This window comes from Emys orbicularis, chromosome 1 (genome assembly GCF_028017835.1).
Source record: "Emys orbicularis isolate rEmyOrb1 chromosome 1, rEmyOrb1.hap1, whole genome shotgun sequence".
In the NCBI taxonomy this organism is placed as follows: Eukaryota; Metazoa; Chordata; order Testudines; family Emydidae; genus Emys; species Emys orbicularis.
In genome coordinates, this window is record NC_088683.1 from 234,127,380 (window position 1) to 234,153,218 (window position 25,839).

At 45.0% G+C, this 25,839-nt stretch overlaps 1 protein-coding gene across 1 annotated transcript in view; it reads left to right on the top strand.

The window, feature by feature from the left end:
• ARHGAP6 (Rho GTPase activating protein 6) overlaps positions 1-25,839 on the top strand; it is a 510,221-nt gene that overhangs the window by 478,983 nt on the left and 5,399 nt on the right. Inside the window, exon 10 of the mRNA XM_065416311.1 lies at positions 12,262-12,359. Within this exon, the coding sequence (XP_065272383.1) occupies positions 12,262-12,359 (98 nt within the window). The remainder of the gene's footprint in view (positions 1-12,261; positions 12,360-25,839) is intronic.

Sequence of the window (25,839 nt, forward strand, 5' to 3'; positions counted from 1 at the left end):
AAGAAAAAGAAAACTTTTAAATCTTAGAAAGGTAAGAATAGTTGTGTGTTCTGTTTTGTTTTCCATTATAACTAAGTAGCAGCATTCATTGTACTACTGGTGATCAGTTCTCAAAACAGGAAGACAAAAGAAAGGGAACTGTAATGATAGAGCATAGATGGGAGCTGGGAAGAAGATTGGAAAATCTGTAATGTGGTAGCATAGGTTTGAGGAACGTAACACAATGTGGAACATACTGCAGAGCAGGACATAGCTGGGGAGAGAAGGGCATGAGAAAGTGAGAGTGAACACTGCATGCCAGGTCCAATAACAGCAACAGATGAGCTGCTCTGTCTTTCTTTCATACTGTATTTCCTTCTATTACATCCTGTGCATTATTTTTTATTCTTGTTCCAGTGAAACATTCAGCAATTTGTTTTTCTTTTGCTTTTACAGTTCAGGAACATTTCTGGTATATTTTTCCTTCTAGGGAAAAAAATGATGGAACTGTGCTCCTGTGAGAGCTGCTGCTTGCTTGGAGCACTGCTGGCAATAATGATTTTGTTACAGCAAGTTTACATAAAACAAATGTTGAAGTATTATTATTTTTGTTTCACTGAACGAACATTTTATGGAACAACCACCTCTCAGCACATTACCCTCTAGGCACACATTCAGATTTTTAATGTGGAAAGGTTGGGGTTTAGGGATTGACTAACCTACATATGGACTCTTTTAATTGTGACAGTTTTATTCCTTTATCTCTTCAGTGCTAGCATTTTTATCTGAAGGTTAAACTCGGTGCAGGGAAAACAGAAATAATTTTCTTCTGTTTTCTGGAGTAGCTTTTCAGTTTTTGGAGTGAGATTAAAGTATGTGCATCTGAATGCCAGACTAAATGGATAGCTGGATTCAGGGGGAAACTATACCTACCCAAATGCTCTTTTTATGACTAAAGTATATTGGTTTGAAACATTCAGAAATGTACAGCACACAAGCATCTCTGGAGATTTTGCTCTTCCCAGGGTTTAACATACAGAGTGGTTTGTTGTTTACTTGTGCCTGTTTTCAGGAATGAAACTACGTTCCATGTCAGTAGTTGTTTTTAAGTATAGTAGTGTCAAACGTCTTGTACTTATTGTTTCATAGGAACACCATGGGTCTATATTCATTTTGTTAATGTCACTATTGGGGTTCAATTAAATGTTAATTTGTTCTCTGTGAAATTAGCACACTGCATCCTTTGCAAAGTTGCTGGGTTGCTGGGAACAGACCTGTAAATTTATTTGTAGCAGAACTCTGATGATTCCCAATCAGGCAGCAGCAAATTGTTAGCCAAACCCCAGGGAGTGGGGGAATGCCAGGACTGCTGTTTATAGTTATTGTTTGACATTTGTACTACTTTCAAATTGAGAAACAGCTGGACTAGAGCATGCAGCCACAGTATATAACATACAGTGCATTACTGCCAGGGTGATTTTTTTGGTTTGTTTTGTTTTTTTTAACACTATGACTGGCTTCAGCATTGAGAGTGGAACAAGGTTTGTGAAATAAAATCTAATAGAAACAATGTGATATTTGGCCCAGACCACAGACTTCAGAATGGTTTTGAGTTATTTCTGGGTCAAAAAGATTCTGTTTGTCAGAAGGAGCCCAGATAATTATGAACTGCTTAGATTTCTAAAATAGATTCCACCAATTCAGATTAATGCCAGCAATCTAAAGTGAATTTACTATAGTAGAGATATTCTGACCACCATTCCGGGCTCAATTGTGCATTTATTTTGGTTCCCAAATTCCCTTTGATTACAGTGGGATTTAGAGGTGCAGTTATATAGGATAGGGTCCTATAAAAGACTGCTGGTCTCCAGCTCCCTAACTAAGGCCCTAGTCATGCAACTGAATCCCAGTAGGTGGACTCATACACCCACATCATGTCCCATTGACTCCATTGGAGTTCTGCATGGGTGCAGGAGTCCAAGCTGCCAAGTGTCATGCATTTAGCACCCCCGATACACATTCCTGCATCTCAGGTGAATTCTCACATATCTAGCTCAGCTGCAGCGAGGCAGCAGGCCTTTGCCTGCAGTTCCCCATTTTCATTGCTAGAGGCCACTATGGCACTCCCTGAGCAGGCAGCTAGGCACCATTTCTCCATGGCAGTGGTTTTCAAACTTTTTTTATGGGGACCCAGTTGAAGAAAATTGTTGCCCATGACCCAACGGAGCTGGTGATGAGGGGTTTGAGGTGTGGGGAGGGCTCAGGGCTGGGGCAGGGGGTTGGGGCGCGGACTTACCTCCGGCGGCTCCTGGTCAGCGGCGCAGCCGGGGTGCAGAGGCAGGCTTCCCGCCTGTCCCGGCACTGCGGACTGCGCTGCGCCCCAGAAGCGGCCAGCAGCAGGTCCAACTCCTGGGCGGAGGAGCGCAAGCAGCTTTGTGCGACTCTTGCCCACAGGCACTGCCCCTCCCCACCCCCATTCCCACTGGCTGGTTCCCACGGTTTGAAAAACACTGCTCCATGGTGGTCCTGCTAGATCTAAGTCAGGAATGAGCAGCTGGGAGACAGCACAAGATGAGACCTCATAACAGTTCCAGGCTTCCTCAGCTACACCATTCCTAGCTACCTGAAGGGCCCCTATCACCATGTATCTTCTATTCTGACAGTCCCCTGCCCTCCTGGAACCCTAGCACCCACCTACCTCCCAGCAGCCACCAGCATTATCAACCGCCCCATCAACCCCCCAGCTTCCGTCTCTGTGCATCCCCACCACCACTGCCAAGTTTTGTGCAGCTCCATGACCTACCCTCAGCAGGTTGTATGCAAATCATTCACTCGTATGCAAATCACGTTTGCATAAAATGTTAAACATGAAGCAAAACAAAACTAGGGTGTTATGAGAAGTCCACCAGCCTAAATCCAGTTGCAGGATCAAGATTTAAGTTGCTTCATATTCACCTTATTTAAAATTCTACATACATTATGTAGCCAGCTGTTTTCATTTTATAGATTCTTCCCCTCACCCCCCCCCCCCCCCCATAAATCTATTAGAGTTTTCAGGGAATTGTTTAGTTTTATATTTGTAAGGGGAAATGTTGACACTTCAAACTTTTTTTTTATTTTGGCCAAAGTCCTGTTTACTGAATACTTTTATGATTAGCAACTTGATGTTACTTACTCAATGTAGTATGCAGGAGGAAGCAAACTCTGCTTTCCCCTCAAATTTTCTTTAGAACCAAATCCATTGTTCACAAAGGCCACATAAATTGAGAGGTCACAAGGCTAGGTTATGGCAGTAGGATTCCAAAAGGGCACTCCTGTAGAAAAAAGATTGATTATTTAAGGACTGATAAACAAACACCCAAAATGTAAGCAAAAGAGAAAATTGTGCATGGACATGCACAATTATTATAAAGATTTTATATCTATTTTAATTAATGAGCATTTATTTATCTTCAATTACCGGTATTTCCTTTGTTGTTGAAGCTTGTGCCCATTCTGTGCCTTGAGTGCGTTTATAAATATTAAAGTTTTATGACAATTACTGCATAGTCCAAAGAAATACAAATGATGTATCTCCAAATACTTCCCCAAACACCCCCTCATCCCCAAGGAATCTATTAGGAATCCTATTCGTATTTCCCAGTAAATGCCTGGGAGAACAAATGAACTGTGCAACTTGACCTGAACATCATTTGATTGTTAACTCTGACAAACTGAGGCCAGAAACAGACTGCATAGTTTACTGAGGGTATGTTTACATTGCAATTAGACACCCATAGCCGGCCCATGACAGCTGACTTGGGCTTGCAGGGCTCGGGCTAAGGGACTGTTTAGTAGTGGTGTAGATGGTCGGGCTTGGGATAGAACCTGAGCTCTGGGACACCCCAACCCCCTGCCGGGTCCTAGAGCCAAGTCTCCAGCCTGAACCTGAACATCTACGCCACAAGTAAACAGCCCCTTAGCCCGAGCTCCGCGAGCCCAAGTCCACCAGCACAGGCCAGCTGCCCGTCTTTCATTGCAATGTAACCATCCCCTGAGACTGTTCTGCTTCCAGATCCACCCATCACGAACAAACCAGACATGGTTAGTTCAGGTTCCTCAGGTAATTTCTCTGTTACAGCATTGCATGGGAAGCAATGAATTCTCTGATGTAATTTGGACCCCACACATTTAAAGTTTGGTAGATAAAACTTCAGTATGTAAATTGCACCTGGAAAACACACTGGCAGCCAGTGCAGATCCTTGAGTACTAGTGCAACATGCTCCCAGTGAGCGAACCCTTGCTACCTCCTCAAGACAAGTTGCCATATTCTGCAGCAGTTGAAGTTGCCAAGTGGTTTTAAGGTTGAGCTCCATGTAGAGTGCATTGCAATAATTCAGTTGGGAGGTGATAGGTCATAGATCTCTATGGCGAGGTCCAAGTCCAAATGAAGATGGCACAGCCTCTTAACTAGCCTTAAAGAGTAAAAAGCCTTTAGGAAAGATGTGGATAAAGAGGAGAGAGTCCAGAGGAGAGCAACAAAAGTAATAAAAGGTTTAGAAACCTTGACCTTTGAGGAAAGGTTAAAAATACTGGGCATGCTTAGTTTTGAGAAAAGAAGACTGAGGTCTTCAAGTATGTTAAGAGCTGTTATAAAGAGGACAGTGATCAGTTGTTCCCCAGGTCCACTGAAGGTACATAAGAACATAACATAAGAACATAAGAAAGGCCGTACTGGGTCAGACCAAAGGTCCATCTAGCCCAGTATCTGTCTACCGACAGTGGCCAATGCCAGGTGCCCCAGAGGGAGTGAACCTAACAGGCAATGATCAAGTGATCTCTCTCCTGCCATCCATCTCCATCCTCTGACAAACAGAGGCTAGGGACACCATTCTTACCCATCCTGGCTAATAGCCATTTATGGACTTAGCCACCATGAATTTATCCAGTCCCCTTTTAAACATTGTTATAGTCCTAGCCTTCACAACCTCCTCAGGTAAGGAGTTCCACAAGTTGACTGTGCGCTGCGTGAAGAAGAACTTCCTTTTATTTGTTTTAAACCTGCTGCCTATTAATTTCATTTGGTGACCCCTAGTTCTTGTATTATGGGAATAAGTAAATAACTTTTCCTTATCCACTTTCTCAACATCACTCATGATTTTATATACCTCTATCATGTCCCCCCTTAGTCTTCTCTTTTCCAAACTGAAGAGTCCTAGCCTCTTTAATCTTTCCTCATATGGGACCCTCTCTAAACCCTTAATCATTTTAGTTGCTCTTTTCTGAACCTTTTCTAGTGCTAGAATATCTTTTTTGAGGTGAGGAGACCACATCTGTACACAGTATTCGAGATGTGGGCGTACCATGGATTTATATAAGGGCAATAATATATTCTCAGTCTTATTCTCTATCCCCTTTTTAATGATTCCTAACATCCTGTTTGCTTTTTTGACCGCCTCTGCACACTGCGTGGACATCTTTAGAGAACTATCCACGATGACGCCAAGATCTTTTTCCTGACTCGTTGTAGCTAAATTAGCCCCCATCATGTTGTATGTATAGTTGGGGTTATTTTTTCCAATGTGCATTACTTTACATTTATCCACATTAAATTTCATTTGCCATTTTGTTGCCCAATCACTTAGTTTTGTGAGATCTTTTTGAAGTTCTTCACAATCTGCTTTGGTCTTAACTATCTTGAGTAGTTTAGTATCATCTGCAAACTTTGCCACCTCACTGTTTACCCCTTTCTCCAGATCATTTATGAATAAATTGAATAGGATAGGTCCTAGGACTGACCCTTGGGGAACACCACTAGTTACCCCTCTCCATTCTGAGAATTTACCATTAATTCCTACCCTTTGTTCCCTGTCCTTTAACCAGTTCTCAATCCATGAAAGGACCTTCCCTTTTATCCCATGACAGCTTAATTTACGTAAGAGCCTTTGGTGAGGGACCTTGTCAAAGGCTTTCTGGAAATCTAAGTACACTATGTCCACCGGATCCCCCTTGTCCACATGTTTGTTGACCCCTTCAAAGAACTCTAATAGATTAGTAAGACACGATTTCCCTTTACAGAAACCATGTTGACTATTGCTCAAGAGTTTATGTTTTTCTATGTGTCTGACAATTTTGTTCTTTACTATTGTTTCAACTAATTTGCCCGGTACCGACGTTAGACTTACCGGTCTGTAATTGCCGGGATCACCCCTAGTGCCCTTTTTAAATATTGGCGTTACATTAGCTAACTTCCAGTCATTGGGTACCGAAGCCGATTTAAAGGACAGGTTACAAACCTTAGTTAATAGTTCCGCAACTTCACATTTGAGTTCTTTCAGAACTCTTGGGTGAATGCCATCTGGTCCCGGTGACTTGTTAATGTTGAGTTTATCAATTAATTCCAAAACCTCCTCTAGTGATACTTCAATCTGTGACAGTTCCTCAGATTTGTCACCTACAAAAGCCAGCTCAGGTTTGGGAATCTCCCTAACATCCTCAGCCGTGAAGACTGAAGCAAAGAATCCATTTAGTTTCTCCGCAATGACTTTATCATCTTTAAGCGCTCCTTTTGTATTTTCATCGTCAAGGGGCCCCACTGGTTGTTTAGCAGGCTTCCTGCTTCTGATGTACTTAAAAAACATTTTGTTATTACCTTTGGAGTTTTTGGCTAGCCGTTCTTCAAACTCCTCTTTGGCTTTTCTTATTACACTCTTGCACTTAAGTTGGCAGTGTTTGTGCTCCTTTCTATTTGCCTCACTAGGATTTGACTTCCACTTTTTAAAGGAAGTCTTTTTATCTCTCACTGCTTCTTTTACATGATTGTTAAGCCACGGTGGCTCTTTTTTAGTTCTTTTACTGTTTTTCTTAATTTGGGGTATACATTGAAGTTGAGCCTCTATTATGGTGTCTTTAAAAAGGGCCCACGCAACTTGCAGGGATTTCACTTTAGTCACTGTACCTTTTAACTTTTGTCTAACTAACCCCCTCATTTTTGTATAGTTCCCCCTTTTGAAATTAAAGGCCACAGTGTTGGGCAGTTGAGGTGTTCTTCCCACCACAGGGATGTTGAATGCTATTGTATTATGGTCACTATTTCCAAGCGGTCCCGCTATAGCAGGCCTGCACAACATACGGCCCGCGGGCCGCATGCGGCCCGCGGGGGCTCACTGTGCGGCCCGCGGGGGCTCACTCTCAAGCCTGGGAGGAAGGGGGAGCAGCGGCGCGCGAATCAGCTGTTTCGCGCGCCGCGGCCGCTCGGGGTCTCCCCGTCCCTCCCAGGCTCTCAAACCCGGGAGGGAGGGAGAGATCCCGAGCGGCCGCGGCGCGCGAAACAGCTGTTTCGCGCGCCGCTACTCCCCCTCCCTCAGAGCCTGGGAGGGAGGGGGAGAAGCTGCGCCCGCGCCGCGGCCACTCGGAGTCTCCCCCTCCCTCCCAGGCTCTCAAACCCGGGAGGGAGGGGGGGAGAGATCCCGAGCGGCCGCGGCGTGCGAAACCGCCCCAAGCGGGACACGGGCAGGGAGCCCTCGCGCGCCGCCACGGCTCGCCCCCCCCCCCCAAGCGGGACACGGGCAGGGAGCCCTCGCGCGCCGCCGCGCCTCCCCCCCCCCGCCCCAAGCGGGACACGGGCAGGGAGCCCTCGCGCGCTGCCGCCCCCCCCCCGCCCCAAGCGGGACACGGGGATGGAGCCCTCGTGCACTGCCGCGCCTCCACCTCCCGCCCCAAGCGGGACACAGAGCCCGCGCACGGCGCCGCACCCCCCAGGCCTCAAGCAGGACACGGAGCCCTCGCGCGCCGCTGCCCCTCCCCACTGCCCCAAGCGGGACACGGGCACGGTGCCCTCGCCCCCCCCCCCCAGCAGGGACATGGGGCTCAGCCACCGCCCCCGTCCTGAGCGCTTTCCCCCCCCCCCGGGACCCCTGCCCCATCCACCCCCTTCCCTGTCCCCTGACTGCCCTCCGCCGCCCCATCCAACTCCTCTCCTGATTCCCTATCCAACCACCCCTTCTCCCTGTCCCCTGACCACCCTTGGAACCCCTGCCCCTGACTGCCTCCCACCGCCCCATCCAACCTCTGCTCCTTCCTGACTGCCCCCCGGGAGCCTTGCCCCCATTCAATCCCCCTGTTCCCTGCCATCTGACCGCCCCGACCCCTATCCGCCCCCCCACCACCCCCCTGAACTCCCCTGCCCTCTATCCAACACCCCCTCCCTGCTCCCTTACCGCGCTGCCTGGAGGTGGCTGGCGGCGCTACAGCCACGCCGCTCGGCTGGAGCCGGGCCACACCGCCACCGTGCAGTGCCTGGAGCACCGGGTCAGGCTGAGCTTGCAGCCCCCCTGCTTCCCGCAAATCAGCTGTTTGCGCAGGAAGCCTGGGAGGGCTGAGAAGCAAGCGGCGGCTTCGCGCTCAGGCCCAGGGAGGCGGAGCAGAGGTGAGCTGGGGCGGGGAGCGGTTCCCCTCCACGCCCCTCCCCCGGGTTACCTGCTGTGGCGCGGGCGGCTCCCCCCACCCCAGCTCACCTCCGCTCCGTCTCCGCCTCCCTGGGCTTGAGCGCGAAGCCACCGCTTGCTTCTCTGCCCTCCCAGGCTTCCCGCGCGAACAGCTGATTCGCGGGAAGCGGGGGGGGGGATGGGGAGAAGCGGGGCAGAGTGTTCAGAGGCGGAGGCGGAGCGGAGGTGAGCTGGGGCCGGGGAGCGGGGCGGAGAGCTGAAGCACCCATGGGGTCGGCTCCTAAGGCGCCACTTTTGGATAATGTGCTCCGGGGGAGCAGCCGCTCCCTCTGCTCCCCCCCAGCTACGGTCCTGGTCACTTCAACTTACCGGTTGTTAAATTTAGAAGCCCTTTTAGAACCGGTTGTCCCGCGCAGGACAACTGGTTCTAAAAGGGCTTCTAAATTTAACAACTGGTTCCCGCGAACCGGTGCGAACCGGCTCCCGCTCACCACTGGAGACTCCCCTTGCCGCTCTCACCCTAGGAGACAGAGACCTCCCAGCAGGGCTGGTGAGTGCGGCCAGGGAAGGGGGAAGGGTGTGGTGGAGTGAGTGTCTGGGAGATGTGCGGGGGGTGCTGGGCTGTGAGGGTGTGGAGGGCGCTGGGCAGTGGGGGAGGTTTGTGTGTTTTGGGGTGCTAGGCAGTGGGGGCCTGTTGGGGGGTGCTGGGCAGTGAGGGAGATCTGTGTGTGTCAGGGCACTGGGGGGTCTGTGTGGGGCATTGTTTAGTTGTGGTGGTGGGGCTGTGGGGAAGGGCACTGGGAGGGAGGGAGGAGAAATCTGTGTGTATTGGGAAACTAGCGAGTGGGGGGAACCCGCGGGGCCGGGAGGTTTCGGCCCTCAGCTGTTTTCTTTGGAGTAATATGGCCCTCGCCGCTTTACGAGTTGTGCAGGCCTACGCTATAGTTACCTCTTGGACCAGCTCCTGCGCTCCACTCAGGATTAAATCTAGAGTCGCCTCTCCCCTTGTGGGTTCCCGTACCAGCTGCTCCATGAAGCAGTCATTTAAAGTATCGAGAAATTTTATCTCTGCATTTCGTCCTGAAGTGAAATGTTCCCAGTCAATATGGGGATAATTGAAATCCCCCACTATTATTGGGTTCTTAATTTTGATAGCCTCTCTAATTTCCCTTAGCATTTCATCATCACTATTACTGTCCTGGTCAGGTGGTCGATAATAGATCCCTAATGTTATATTTTTACTAGAGCATGAAATTTCTATCCATAGAGACTCTATGGAACCTGTGGATTCGCTTAAGATTTTTACTTCATTTGAATCTACACTTTCTTTAACATATAGTGCCACTCCTCCCCCTGCACGGCCTGTTCTGTCCTTCCGATATATTTTGTACCCCGGAATGATTGTGTCCCATTGATTGCTCTCAGTCCACCAGGTTTCTGTGATGCCTATTATATCTATATCCTCCTTTATCACAAGGCACTCTAGTTCACCCATCTTATTATTTAGACTTCTGGCATTTGTGTACAAGCACTTTAAAAACTTGTCCCTGTTTATTAGCCTGCCTTTTTCTGATGTGCCAGATTCTTTTTTTAGGTAGTACAGGAAGTAATGGGCTTCAGCAAGGGAGATTTAAATTAGATATTAGGAAAATCTTTCTAACTGGAAGGGTAGTTAAGCTCTGGAATAGGCTTCCAAGGGAGGTTATGGAATTCCCGTCATTGGAGATTTAAAAACAGTTTGGACAAACACCTGTGAGAGGTGGTCTAAGTTTACTTGGTCTTGCCTCAGTGCAGGGGCAATATAAGGTTCCTTCCAGGAACGTTTCTATGATTCTGTAATCTCAGTCTTGACCAGATAGACTGTCACCCAGCTCACCATCATCCAAGCCACAGTCTTAGTTATGTGCTGTGTAAGATGATCAACAACTGCTCTGGCCAGGTCTGATGAAATGGAGAGACAGTCGGCTATCATTCACAAACATGAGACAGAAATATTCAGATCCTCACCCTATCTGCCCCTGCAAATGCTGAACAGAAGGGAGGGAGAGAAGAGAATCGTATGGCACCGCATGTGGGAGGACCTTGTGGGTAGATAAGCAGTCTGACAATATTATCCTGTGTATCATTTCAACAAGAGCCATTCCAAAACAATGCTTAGCTCTCTATGCTAACAACTCTGGCTGTTCCAGCAGCACTTCATGGTCAGTCGTATCAAAGGCACCCAAAAGATACTGTATAACAAAATGGACACTTAAAGTCTGGCTCTTGGACTGAGATTTTTTAAAGGGCCTAAGGCAGAGTTAGGTGCACAGTTCCCAAGGCCTAGGCACTACTCAAGACCCACTTTTGCCTCTGGCATTTGTGGCCCTGAGTGGAAATTGGACTCCTAACTTCCTTAGGCCCCTTTGATAAGCTCCTAAATAAATGGCCTGATTTTTAAAAGTACTTAGCACTCAGCAGCTCCCATTGAAATTAAGTAATTGGATAACTGAACAGAATCGGGCCCACTGGACACCAGCCTACCCAAGAAGCAAGCTGGTTTTCAACTGCAGAGAATGTGCTGCAACCAGGTCCTGGCCCTCACTACAAACATCGAGGCAGGATTCCAACGAAACTCAAGACTGGTATTGCCTTCAGTCAGCAGCATTTGACACAGCCTGTAAGGCAGGTCTGCTACTGAAACTGGCCAAAGTGATCCCCTGCATGCTGATTCACAGGCTGCTGAACAGCATGCTTAGCAACTAAAGGATGTACACATACCACATAGGTCAAATAGGCTACCACAAGGCTCTGTACACTCTTCAGTGTATACACAAGCAATATGCCTGAAACAGTAGTGCAGAAGTTTGCATATGCTGATGATTTGCACTCACAACTCAGTCCCATATCTGTAAAGAACTTGAAGTGACCCTTACATCTGACATTAAGATCATGGAGGAATTCTTCCAAAAGTGGCAGCTGAGACCAAATTCAGGCAAATCAGTAGTCTCTACTTTCCACCTAGACAACAGAATTGCACAAAACACTCAGTTGAGTTTTGTTGTGAAACTGTGCGTTATGACCCAAAGCCAATCTATCTCAGTATCATTCTTGACCACACACTGACCTTTCATGACCACCTCAAAAAATAGCCTCTAAAGCGAAGACTCGCATCAACGTTATTCAGAAGTTAGCGGGAACAAGTTGGGGATCAACTGCCCCAGTGCTATACCCAACTTGTGGGTAAGCAGCTGAATCAGACCATGCTAATCATCATGAGAACTTTAAAATTAACACCTCTACTGTGGCTATCTCTATTAGCAAACATCGAATCTCCAGCTATCCATTGATATAGCCATAGCATGAGAACTTAAACGTGCCAAAGATTACCCAGCACTTCCCATTCAGACGGTTATGGATAACATACCCTAACAATGCCTGAAATTGAAAAAAACCACTATGGACCGTGTGACCACCTCATGTCTCTGGATCTGGCCAGGGAATGGCGAAGTGTGTGCACATCATCTACCATTCTAAACAAGCACATTACAGACGCCCCCGGGTTACACAAACCCGACTTATGTAAATCCTCAGTTACGGAAAAAGTTCTGTAAGTGATAGTGGTCACTTAACACTGACATACAAGGTGGTTTTTAGTCCTATATACATCTGTGTTGTATGTATTTTTCTCTGATGTATGAGTGTGTGTATGCATAGTTATTATATCAACTTATATATACACAGTATTTTATATAATTGTGCACAATTTTATTTTCATGCACAAGTCTCATGTTTTAAAATGGGCATAATAAAAAATTAAAATACACTGTAGGATATTCTTCTGCAACTAACTTCTTAATGTTGTTTTCATTGTAGGTTCCCCCTGACCTACAGAATGAAGTGCTAATTAGTTTGTTAGAGACTGACCCAGATGTTGTGGACTATTTGCTGAGAAGGAAAGCTTCCCAGTCATCGTGAGTAATCTGTTTTTTCATCATCTCTGTTCCTGCTGGGAATTTTCATTTTCCATTGGAAGTGTTCAAAAGATTCTAGTTTTCCTCAGTTCTTGTGTATATTCTCTAAAGGAGTCAGAGAGTGCTCCCTATGACATTGACTCTGCCAAAGAAATTACGTCTCTTCAACATTGTTTTCTAAAGACAAAACTTAACTGTTTATAAGAAAGGTTTCTGTACTGCTGCAGAGAACATACCATTAGGTGTACATAAATATATTCAGTGCACTATAACCTAGTAACCCACTGGTACATGTCTTGTGTTTGTTGTGGTCTTGTGCTTTTGGTAACACAACACATATATTACACTATCATTGACATATACCCGGCAGTGCCTTAACAGAATCATGGCTAGCAGTTTGGCCAGTCTGTTGCCCTCTTCCTGTCATACACATTCATAAGCTTCCAAAGTAGACACGACATTGCTAACACTCTGATTGCTATAATAGAAAGTGTATTGACAATGGATGGACAGATCTAGCAGTGTGTTTAATGAAAGGCATGAAGAGGAAGAAAAAAAAAACCCTGCCAATCACCAGAGCAAATATGGTACACAAAATATTCATATTCTTCTCTGTTAAATACATGATCTATGCCTGCCTATACCCATGTGCCTCGATGCTATAACTTTATACATTTGGAATAGTGAGACTGCTAGCTCTCTTATAGAATTCCTTCTAGCCCTGGTAGGTCCCAGGATATCAGACCTTAAAATCATAACATTGTTATTTATGGCAAAGCTATTTAAGATAATTTTTTTAGGCGTTTCCTAGATTGAAAACTGTTTGGGACAGGGTGGACTGTATCTTGTGGATGTGGAAAGTGGATGTGGAAAGTGCCTAGCACATTGTGGTTGCTTCCAGAATAAATAGTAAGTTTCTAAAATCCACCAGCAATGATTTTTCTGTGGTGTCGTACGGTCACATCATTTCAAATGTATGCCAATAAAAACCTTTATGTTAGACCTCACCATCTATGGTATATAGAGATGTATGATTGTGTTTCACATATGGATACATGTTCTGATTTATCATAGACTTAAGTCACAAAACGTTGTGCATGTGAAGGTTTATTCTTAAATCCTTCACTGAATACTCTCAAAGTTTATTGATCTTTCCTTGCGCATCCTTATTTTTCAGCCAACATGCACACATGCAGGGGACAGTGGATATCTTGTGCAAATCACAAGATCCTCCTCCCACCCCTCAAGGAAAGGTTTTCAGTGACATTAGGAGCTAATAGGTGCAGTACTATCTGTTTGTTGTACTTTAGAATATTAAAATGTCCCCGAGAATAGAAATATGTGTTGTCATTTTTCTTTTACCTGGCTACCAACTCATTTATGAAAGACGCACTTTTCTTTGCTATTTATGTTGATGCAAGTATGTTTTCAGCTGTGATTGGAAACTTTTGGGTAAGAATTTGGCTAGGAGATCAGAAGGAATATTGGCTCAGTGTTAATGCAAGGGATGTGCTGTTTTTAAGAGATGGGTATGTTGCAGAAAATAATTTGCATTTAAAGACGTGGGAGCATTTTTTTGGCCACATATATCTTGGTTATTTTTCCTGTGAGAAGAGGGAGGCAGTAGAGAACAAGGGAGATGTCTACATAGACTTAATCAAAATGAGCCTCCAAAATATAACCACATTCCTTAATGGATTTTACTGACCATGTACTTGAGTATGGATTTCAGTTTGGACCCATGGGATGGAAAACTTTACATATTCCTCAATAATTAAATAGACAAGCTCCATCCGCAAAGAAATTAATTGTTCTCACACACTATGCTATGAAACCAACTTCAACATTTTATTCTCATGCAAATTATCCTGAGGCTACTACAACTGGTGCATGCACTGGACCAGCCTTCCACATCTATGCTTTTAATGCCACTGAAAAATTTCTTGACTCTGTTTTAGCCATAACATAGCAATCTCTTTGTTTTCCCCCTCAAAGGCAGACAAAATGGAGTTTGCCTCATTTTCCACTTCTCTTAAGAGTTGAGTATCTTGTATGAAACATCAGGGAAAGGTAATAGGGTTGGGCATTGAGAAGTGCTAATTGCTATTAACATTGCACTAATTACCACATCGGATGTTGTGGATAATTTCCCTGACATTTTTATACTTCGCATTAATGATGATGAAGCTTTGGAGTCTCCAGCTGCAAAGTGAACCAAATCTAAATTACCTCTACATAAAAATAGTTCCTTAAGACCATTTATGGTTTACCATGTTTAAGTAGTCATCATAGAGTAAAAATATTTGAAAATGATAGATTTTTTGTTTGAAGTTCTCTTTAGATAATGGTTTTTAATAGGGCTATCCATTAATCACAGCTAACTTACGCGATTAATTCAAAAAATTAATCATGATTGAAAAAATTAATCGCGCGAATCACCGTTTTAATCGCATTGTTAAACAATAGAAAACCGATTGAAACTTATTAAATATTTTTGGATGTTTTTCTACATTTTCAAATATATTGATGTCAATTACAACACAGAATACAAAGTGTAGACTGCTCACTCTATATTACTATTTTTTATTACAAATATTTGCAGAGGAAAAATTATAAACAAAAGAAACAGTATTTTTCAGTTCACCTCATTCAAGTAATTTAGTGCAATCTCTTTATCATGAAAGTGCAACTTACAAATGTAGATTTTTTTTTGTTACATAACTGCACTCAAAAACAAAACAATGCACAACTTTAGAGCCTACAAGTTCACGCAGTCCTACTTCTCGTTCAGCCAATTGCTAAGACAAACAAGTTTGTTTACATTTACGGAAGAGAACGCTACCCACTTCATTTTACGTCACCAGAAAGTGAGAATAGGCATTTACATAGCACATTTGTAGCTGGCATTGCAAGGTATTTACGTGCCAGATATGCTAAATTTTCGTATGCCCCTTCATGGTTCGGCCACCATTCTGACGACGCTCGTTAAAAAAAAAAGTGTTAATTAAATTTGTGACTGAACTCCTTGGGGGAGAATTGTATGTCTCTGGCTCTATTTTACCCACATTCTGCCATATATTTCATGTTATAGCAGTCTCAGATGATGACTCAGCACATGTTGCTCATTTTAAGAACACTTTCGCTGCAGATTTGACAAAACACAAAGAAGGTACCAATGTGAGATTTCTAAAGATAGCTACAGCACTCAAACCAAGCTTTAAGAATCTGAAGTGCCTTCCAAAATCTGAGAGGGATGAGGTGTGGAGCATGCTTTCAGAAGTCTTAAAAGAGCAACACTACGATGCGGAAACTACAGAACCTGAACCACCAAAAGAGAAAATCATCCTTCTGCTGGTGGCATCTGACTCAGATGATGAAAATGAACAGGCATCGGTCTGCACTGCTTTGGATTGTTATCGAGCAGAACCCGTCAGCATGGATGCATGTCCTCTGGAATGGTAATTGAAGCATGAAGTGACTTATGAATCTTTAGTGCACCTGACATATATATATCTTGTGACGCCAGCTACAACAGTGCCATGAGAACACCTGTTCTCACTTTCAGGTGACATTGTGAACAAGAAGTGGGCAGCATTATCTCCTGCAAATGTAAACAAACTTGTTTGTCTGAGTGATTGGCTGAACAAGAAATAGGATTGAGTGGACTTGTAGGTGCTAAAATTTTACCTTGTTTTATTTTTGAATGCAGTTATTTTTTTGTACATAATTCTACATTTGTAAGTTCAACTTTCATGATAAAGAAATTGCACTACAGTACTTGTATTAGGTGAACTGAAAAGTATTATTTCTTTTGTTTTTTACAGTGCAAATATTTGTAATAAAAAATAAATGTAAAGTGAGCACTGTACATTTTGTATTCTGTATTGTAATTGAAATCAATATATTTGAAAATGTAGAAAACATCCAAAAATACTTAAATGGTATTCTATTATTGTTTAACAGTACAATTAATCGCAATTAATTTTTTTAATCGCTTGACAGCCCTAGTTTTTATTCAATACTAATCTGTGACATAGAGGTGAAAGGTTGCATGTTAAGCCGTACAATTCCTCTCCAACTGGAATTGGAATATAGATTTCCCTATAATACTTAGAGATTGTATTCTCTATTTTATTCTATATAGGTTTTCATACTGCACTCATCACTGTAATATCTGAGTGCCTTGAAGTAGTGCATTAAGCCATGTGACTACACATCTGTCGCCTGATGTTTGTTCTGTCATCCTCTCCCCAAAGAAAGAGGCATGTGCAGTGGAGTGTCTTGTTTTCGTTGTGTGTATCTTTATATCTATTGCTATGTATTTATGTTAGAAAAGACAAGGTCAAAGAACTGTGCCTTGCATTTGCAGCAGAAGATGGTGAGGTTTGTGATGATTCTTAGTTCTTGGGGGAGTTCATTCCAGTCTCAGATGCTGCTACACCATTGCACTATATAAGAGTTGCCTCTTGCAAGAGAGAATGATGATTATTCTTTTTTTGGAAGCCTTAAAATATTGAGAGAGAGAGACTCCTTGCTCAGACCAGCATGCTGTCTAGATTTTTATGTCTAGATTTTTTTCCGGTATGAAACTGCAGAAAAACCTGAGAGTCTCTGGATAAAGTTGAGAAGTGTGAGCAACAAGGGTGATGTCGTGGTTGGAGTCTGCTATAGACCACCAGACCAGGGGGATGAGGTGGATGAGGCTTTCTTCTGGCAACTAGCAGAAGTTGCTAGATCGCAGGCCCTGGTTCTCATGGGAGACTTTAATCACCCTGATATCTGCTGGGAGAGCAATACAGCGGTGCACAGACAATCCAGGAAGTTTTTGGAAAGTGTAGGGGACAATTTCCTGGTGCAAGTGCTGGAGGAACCAACTAGGGGCAGAGCTTTTCTTGACCTGCTGCTCACAAACAGGGAAGAATTAGTAGGGGAAGCAAAAGTGGATGGGAACCTGGGAGGCAGTGACCATGAGATGGTCGAGTTCAGGATCCTGACACAAGGAAGAAAGGAGAGCAGCAGAATACGGACCCTGGACTTCAGAAAAGCAGACTTTGACTCCCTCAGGGAACAGATGGGCAGGATCCCCTGGGAGAATAACATGAAGGGCAAAGGGGTCCAGGAGAGCTGGCTGTATTTTAAAGAGTCCTTATTGCGGTTGCAGGAACAAACCATCCCAATGTGTAGAAAGAATAGTAAATATGGCAGGCGACCAGCTTGGCTAAACAGTGAAATCCTTGCTGATCTTAAACGCAAAAAAGAAGCTTACAAGAAGTGGAAGATTGGACAAATGACCAGGGAGGAGTATAAAACTATTGCTCAGGCATGCAGGAATGAAATCAGGAAGGCCAAATCACACTTGGAGTTGCAGCTAGCAAGAGATGTTAAGAGTAACAAGAAAGGTTTCTTCAGGTATGTTAGCAAGAAGAAGAAAGTCAAGGAAAGTGTGGGCCCCTTACTGAATGAGGGAGGCAACCTAGTGACCGAGGATGTGGAAAAAGCTAATGTACTCAATGCTTTTTTTGCCTCTGTCTTCACGAACAAGGTCAGCTCCCAGACTGCTGCACTGGGCAGCACAATATGGGGAGAAGGTGACCAGCCCTATGTGGAGAAAGAAGTGGTTCGGGACTATTTAGAAAAACTGGACGTGCACAAGTCCATGGGGCCGGATGCGCTGCATCCGAGGGTGCTAAAGGAGTTGGCGGATGAGATTGCAGAGCCATTAGCCATTATTTTTGAAAACTCATGGCGATCGGGGGAGGTCCCGGATGACTGGAAAAAGGCTAATGTAGTGCCCATCTTTAAAAAAGGGAAGAAGGAGGATCCGGGGAACTACAGGCCAGTCAGCCTCACCTCAGTCCCTGGAAAAATCATGGAACAGGTCCTCAAGGAATCAATTATGAAACACTTAGAGGAGAGGAAAGTGATCAGGAACAGTCAGCATGGATTCACCAAGGGGAAGTCGTGCCTGACTAACCTAATTGCCTTCTATGATGAGATAACTGGCTCTGTGGATGAGGGGAAAGCAGTGGATGTGTTATTCCTTGACTTTAGCAAAGCTTTTGATACAGTCTCCCACAGTATTCTTGCCGCCAAGTTAAAGAAGTATGGGCTGGATGAATGGACTGTAAGGTGGATAGAAAGCTGGCTAGATCGTCGGGCTCAACGGGTAGTGATCAATGGCTCCATGTCTAGTTGGCAGCCGGTTTCAAGCGGAGTGCCCCAAGGGTCGGTCCTGGGGCCGGTTTTGTTTAATATCTTTATTAATGATCTGGAGGATGGTGTGGACTGCACTCTCAGCAAGTTTGCAGATGACACTAAACTAGGAGGCGTGGTAGATACACTAGAGGGTAGGGATCGGATACAGAGGGACCTAGACAAATTAGAGGATTGGGCCAAAAAAAACCTGATGAGGTTCAACAAGGATAAGTGCAGAGTCCTGCACTTAGGACGGAAGAATCCCATGCACTGCTACAGACTAGGGACCGAATGGCTAGGTAGCAGTTCTGCAGAAAAGGACCTAGGGGTCACAGTGGACGAGAAGCTGGATATGAGTCAACAGTGTGCTCTTGTTGCCAAGAAGGCTAACGGCATTTTGGGCTGTATAAGTAGGGGCATTGCCAGCAGATCGAGGAACGTGATCGTTCCCCTTTATTCGACATTGGTGAGGCCTCATCTGGAATACTGTGTCCAATTTTGGGCCCCACACTACAAGAAGGATGTGGAAAAATTGGAAAGAGTCCAGTGGAGGGCAACAAAAATGATTAGGGGTCTGGAGCACATGACTTATGAGGAGAGGCTGAGGGAACTGGGATTGTTTAGTCTCCAGAAGAGAAGAATGAGGGGGGATTTGATAGCAGCCTTCAACTACCTGAAGGGGGGTTCCAAAGAGGATGGAGCTCGGCTGTTCTCAGTGGTGGCAGATGACAGAACAAGGAGCAATGGTCTCAAGTTGCAGTGGGGGAGGTCCAGGTTGGATATTAGGAAACACTATTTCACTAGGAGGGTGGTGAAGCACTGGAATGCGTTACCTAGGGAGGTGGTGGAGTCTCCTTCCTTGGAGGTTTTTAAGGCCCGGCTTGACAAAGCCCTGGCTGGGATGATTTAGTTGGGAATTGGTCCTGCTTTGAGCAGGGGGTTGGACTAGATGACCTCTTGAGGTCCCTTCCAACCCTGATATTCTATGATTCTATGTTTTTATGGCCCTTGATTCCAGTGGGAAGATAGGAATGAATCCTGAGTAGAAGATTCATTATTATTATTAGTAGTAGTAGTAGTATTTATAATGCAGCCATCCTAGCAGTATCTGGGTGACATTACATCAATTTAGAAGGACATCAGTTCCCTCGAGGAAATGAACAAGGCTCCTTAATGGCATTTCATGTTTGCTCTGGAACCTGAAATGGTATTTTTGAACTAGTCTTTAATAGATAAGCTTAGTGAATTTTCGAAGCTTGGGATCTGATGCCAGTAGTGTCATTGTTTTAGCACATCTTCTACTTTGTGCTTTATGGCATGTTTTGTTATGATTCATTTTTCTTATTCTTTCCTTCACCTAATTCATAACCTGTAGAGGATATTTTTACAGGGATTCCCATTACCCATCCTCCTTTAATGATACAGATTCTTCTTACTATCTCTTTAATACCCCATAATCTGCCTTTCTTCCTATGTAGTGTACCTATGTCATACTTACTTTGCATGTTTTTCTTTAAAAGGCTTTCTCAGAATGAAGCAAAGAAAAGAAAAATCTGTTTGAAACATCAGGCATGAAAGCATATAATCATTTAATTACTTATCGTATGTGACAATGTGTTTTTCCTGTTAATTTAACCTTAAGAACTGTAATATATCCAGGATTGCAATGTTGTAGAGAAGCTAATACACCAGGGACCATTAAAATTTTGCTAATTATCACAGACAGTAGTTAAATTCATCAAAGTATTTTATGGTTTCTTCTTCGACTGATGGTCCCTATTGTATTCCACTGAGGGTTTGCGCATGTACACCATGCATCTGGAGCCGGAGATTTTTAAAGTACTAGCGTCCGTTCGTCCGCGCATGCGCTCTTGGCTTGCCTCATGGTTTCGTCCGAGATGATAAAGGGCAGGGCGGAACGACCGCATCTCCAGTTCCTTCTCACCATTGTATGGTCTAGGTTGGAACTATTAGTGTCCTCTTGCATGTGACGCACTTTAAAAATATACAATTGTACAGTTAGTTTTAACGTTTTTACTGTTTTTATTGGTTTTATGGTAGGTTTTAGTAGTTTGCTATTTTAGGATTAGGATGGGGGTTCCTTTTTGGGGAGTTTTGTTCCCTATGAACACTCCCCCCTTTTACCCTCTGTACCCATGTGTGGATACTGGATTGTGCCGAAAACCCCAAGCTCTAAAATCTGTGCCTCCTGCCCGTGTTCCTTCTCGGTCAGAGATGAACATCAACCCTGCTTCTACTGCTTGGGAGAAGCCCACATTTCATCCAGGTGCAGTATCTGCCAGTCCTTCCCCAGCCATACCCGAGAAGGCTGGGCTCTCCATCTCCGGAAGCACCTAATGGAAGTCACCATGAGATCTCATTCGGACCCTGGCTGGGTAACCCACCGTACATCAGTTTGAGGCTGCCTGGAGTGCACCTTAAACTACGGTAAACAAGGTCAGCACCAACAGTACCACCGCTATGGACCCAATGCTGGGGCCTAGTCAGGAGGTAAGGAAGCATGCATGTAGCATGGCAGTAAGTCTTCCCCTAAGCCTACAAAAGGAGAGAGTCCTTCCACGAGTTCCAGTCATGGGGACGGAGTGCACCCTAAAGCTCACAAACACGAAAAGAAGCCGCATAAATTGACAGATCCACTGGCACTGAGTGTAGACCTGCACACACAGTCAACATTGGCATCTCTCAGAGCTAGAGAGTCATCTGCTCCTGGGAAGCCCATTGCTCCTGTTCCGGTTCCAGGGACTGAAAAAGTGCCCTTGACTCCGGGAAAGTTGGCGGGAAGCACCAGAGCCCCAGGAAGCATTTGCCCTGGGAGAGCCAAGATCCCCATGTCTTCTCGAGCCTCTACTTCCAGGGAAACATTATCTCCAGGACAAGACATGCTACATCTGAGGCACTCCTCACCCCCCTGCTTTGGCAATGTACATGCTTCCGCTGGCTCCAATGGTACTGCTGATGGAACTGGTCTCGAAGTTACAGCTTCGGTGGACTTGGATGAGAGTCAGTGATTATCACCACCATTCCCACCATTACAAGTACCAACAGAGGCCTTCTACATCCTGGTAGTATCCTTCACTCCAGCCGCCATGGAGCCACTGGTTTCCTGCACCATGGGACCCTCCTCAGCACCCTCCAGATCCGTAATGCTGGCCCTATGGGGGATACTGGCCCTAATACTCTCCTTTGGAACCCATCCGTTCCATCGGGGAGGCTTTGCCTATTTCACCGTCTTGGGTGTCTTCAAGTAGACGTTCGGGTCCTGTAATGGAAGATGAGCCACCCAGTCCAATAGTACCACCGGAACAGGAAAGATTCCTGTTGTCCTGACTTGACGTGGCAGTGGCTTCGAGTCTCCACCATCTCCGGCTGACTGCTGCCAATTCCAGGATCTCCTGTGTAGAATGGCTGGAGAGATTCACACTCCCCTGGAGGAGCTCAGCATAAGCTGCTGGATATACTTCACTCATCGATGCCAGGCAGAGTAGTTCTACCAATCAGCGATGCCATCTTTGAGCCAGCTTGCATGATTTAGCATACGCTGGTGATATGTATGCCTACCCCAAAGGGGGCAAAAAAAAGATACTGTGTACCTGGCCAGGGGTCTGAGTTTCTGTTCTCACACCCCCTCCAATTCATTTGTGGTCCAGGCAGCGATAGAATGGGCTAGGCAACAGCATCCATGCTCTGCCCCATCTGACTGGAAGGGCAAGCAACTGGACCTTTTAGGCCACAAAGTCTTCTCTTCAGCCAGCCTTCAATTCAGGATTTCGAATTATCTGGCATTACGTGTCAAATATGATTTCCTGAACTACAGCAAATTGGAGGACCTTGCTGAGAAACTCCCACAAAAGAACCAAGCCTGTTTCTAGGCAATAATTGAGGAGGAGAAGCTGGTAGTGAGGACCTCGCTTCAGTCAGCGGTAGATGTGGCAGATACCTCATCATGCTCAATGGCCATGGACATTGTCATGAGGAGGGAGTGGTGGCTCACAAAATACCATTGAAGACTTCCCTTGTGATGAATCCCATCTTTTCAACCAGAAAACGGACAATTCCCTCCACAGCCTCAAGGATTTGAGAGCTACACTCCATTCCTTGGGTATTTAGGCACCAGCACCAAAACATAAGTTCCACTGCTGATATCCCGCACAGCGTTACAGAACCTCCCAGTTTTTCCATCAATGGCCTTACAAACCACCAAAGAAGAGTCAGAAGACTCAAAGATCTCGTCCTCCAGGACCACCCTCGCAATCTTCCTCCTTCCAGATACAACCCCCATAGAAGACATATTTCTGAGGAACCCTAGAGACCCATCAACCACCTTGCCTGCTGCCAAACCACCACCCCACCTCCTTCGGGGATGGGCTAGCACTCTTTTTTACCAGCTTGGAGTGCAATAACAATGGACAAGCGGGTGCTAAATGTCATCCATTGTGGCTATACAATTGAGTTCATTATGCTGTCTCATCCACAACCCCTTCCCCAATCCCTCCTCAAGGACGACTCTCACAACAGCATCCTCACCCTGGAGGTGGACTCCATATTACAAAGAGGGGCAATAGCGTGGGTTCCTCCGGACTATCAAGGGGGGGTTCTATTCAACTTACTTCCTGATACCCAAAAAAGAAGGGCAGTGGAGACCAATCCAGGATCTCCATCATCTCAATTGCTTCATCTGCAAACCCAAGTTTCGTATAGTCACCTTAGCAGCCATCATCCCGTCATTAGAAGAAAGCATGTGGTTTACGGCTTTCGATATGCAGGACACTTATTTTCATATAGACATCCATCTGGCCCACAGACAGTTCCTGAGGTTCACGGTAGTCCGTCAGCACTTTCAATACAGGGTCCAGCCATTTGAACTCACCCCTGCTCCAGCATCAACATTGAAAAATCAACTTTGGACCCCAAACACTCCCTAGACTTCATCAGAATTGCAAGACATCCTCTCAAGCAGCAGGAAAGAGTCCACTAGGTGTTCCTACCATGCCAAGTGGAACTGCTTCGCTTTCTGGGCCCAACAGAAAGTCCTTTCCCCAGAAGAAGTGGAGATTCCCCTTCTTTTAGATTAACTCCTGTCCTTGAAGGCATCGGGTCTCACCCTGAAGTCTCTCAAGGTCCACCTAGCATCTATTAGCGCCTTCCACCCCACCGTGGGAGGACACTCTGTATTTACACACCTATTGACTGCTTGGTTTTGGAAAGGCCTCATCAGAACCTTCCCACCCATACAACCTATCGCCTCCCAAGTGGGATCTTAACCTAGTTCTGTTGATACTAATGAAACCGCCCTTTGAGCCACTGGCTTTGTGTTCTATGTCCCTCCTTTCCACGAAAGTCGCCTTCCTTGTGGCCATCACTTCGGCGAGAAGAGTAGGTGAACTTGGGACCATGCTGGCGGACCCTCCTTTCACTACTTTCCATAAGGATAAAGTTTCCCTGTGCCTGCATCCCAAGTTTCTGTCAAAGGTTGTATCCCAGTTTCATCTGAACCAACCCATCCACTTACCTGCTTTCTTTCTGAAGACTCACACCTCAAAAGAGGAATGACGACTTCACTCCCTCGACGTCCGTCGGGCCTTGGCCTTCTACCTGCAGAGAACAAGACCGATCAGGAAGTCTTCTAAATTGTCTATTGCAATAGCTGAGAGTATTAAGTGGCAGGCAGTCTCTACGCAGAGAATCTCCAAGTGAATTTTGGGGTGTATTACACTCTATCAGTTGTCGGGACTGCCTCCCTCCCCGGGTGAGGGCCCATTCCTTGAGAGCCCAGCCTTTGACCCCGGCCACCCGCCACGATGTGTGGTCCCTATCTGTATTCCACTTCCTGCCCCCCTTCCCCTCTGCTGCGGATCTCTTCGATTCACGGTGGAGAAGGAACTGGAGACATGGGGTCAGTCCGCCCCGCCCTTTATCACATCAGACAAAACCAGGAGGCAAGAAAAGGACGCATGCACGGACCAACAGACACTACTTGTGTGAAAATCTCCGGTTCCAGATGCATGGTGTGCATGTGTAAACCCTCATCGGAATACATATAGGGACCACACATCTCAAAGAACCTGCAGTTACAGGTAGATAACCTCCTCATTTCCCAATCTAAGTATAGAGAGTGCCACAACTACCTAAGTGAAAGTAAGTACTGGAGTGCAGTAAACATCCACTTACTAATGGAATCATTTTAGGTGAAACAGATCTGGAAGTTTTGTTTTTAAGACTATGCAGTAGTTTGCTATTTGTTTATAGCATAGTATGTATAACATGATTCAAGGTATTTTACAAATCATATTTTTAAACTGTTTTAAATAAATCACTGGAAGCTGAAAATTAAATTTCCACCCCCAAAGTGTTCTGCATTCTCTATTTGTCCATACCTTGGTTTAGTGTAGGGTTGTTCTGGCCTGCAATCATTTTCTTTTAATTTTGAAAAATAATCCTTTAAGAACTAATTTGGAAAGTAGTAGCACATGTAAATAATTACATAATGTAAATAACAGATACTATAGAAGGGATTTTTTTAAAAAGTGAAAATATGGACCTTTCCAAACGTGACAGTTTCCATTTAAGTAAGTCTTTATCGGGGACTCTATCAAGAAGGGATAGAATATAACAAAGATCATTCAAGGTAAGACATTATATGACTCTTGCATATAACTAAAGTTATGTTCTCACATCATTTGCTTTCTTTTCTCCCTCACTGTTTCTTGTGTTACCTTGCCATAGCTAACTGGATGTATAACCCCTCTTTTCCCATATCTTACTTTAATTAGACCCTGATCCAGCAAACATTTACATATGTGCATAGTCCCACTGGCTTCAGGGATAATACTTGCATGCTTCATGTTAAGCATAAGTATTTCAGAATCAGGGCCTTAGATCGCTTACAATACATTTTATACTTCCATCTATCTCAGTGATTCTCAAACTTTTTTACTGGTGACCCCTTTCACATAGCAAGCCTCTGAGTGCGACCCTCCCCCTCCCCCCCCCCACCCGCATCAATTAAAAATGCTTTAAAATATATTTAACCCCATTATAAATGCTGGAGGCAAAGAGGGGTTTGGGGTGGAGGCTGACAGCTTGCGACCCTCCATGTAAGAACTTTGTGACTCCCTGAGGGGTTCCGACCCCCAGTTTGAGAACCCCTGATCTATCTGGAAGCAGGAAGAAAAAGACTGTCAATGATAGGAAGTACAGCCAAGCTCTTCCCCATTTCCCTCAGGCTTTTTTGATTCTTCTTCTGAAATTTAGACAATGCTTAATC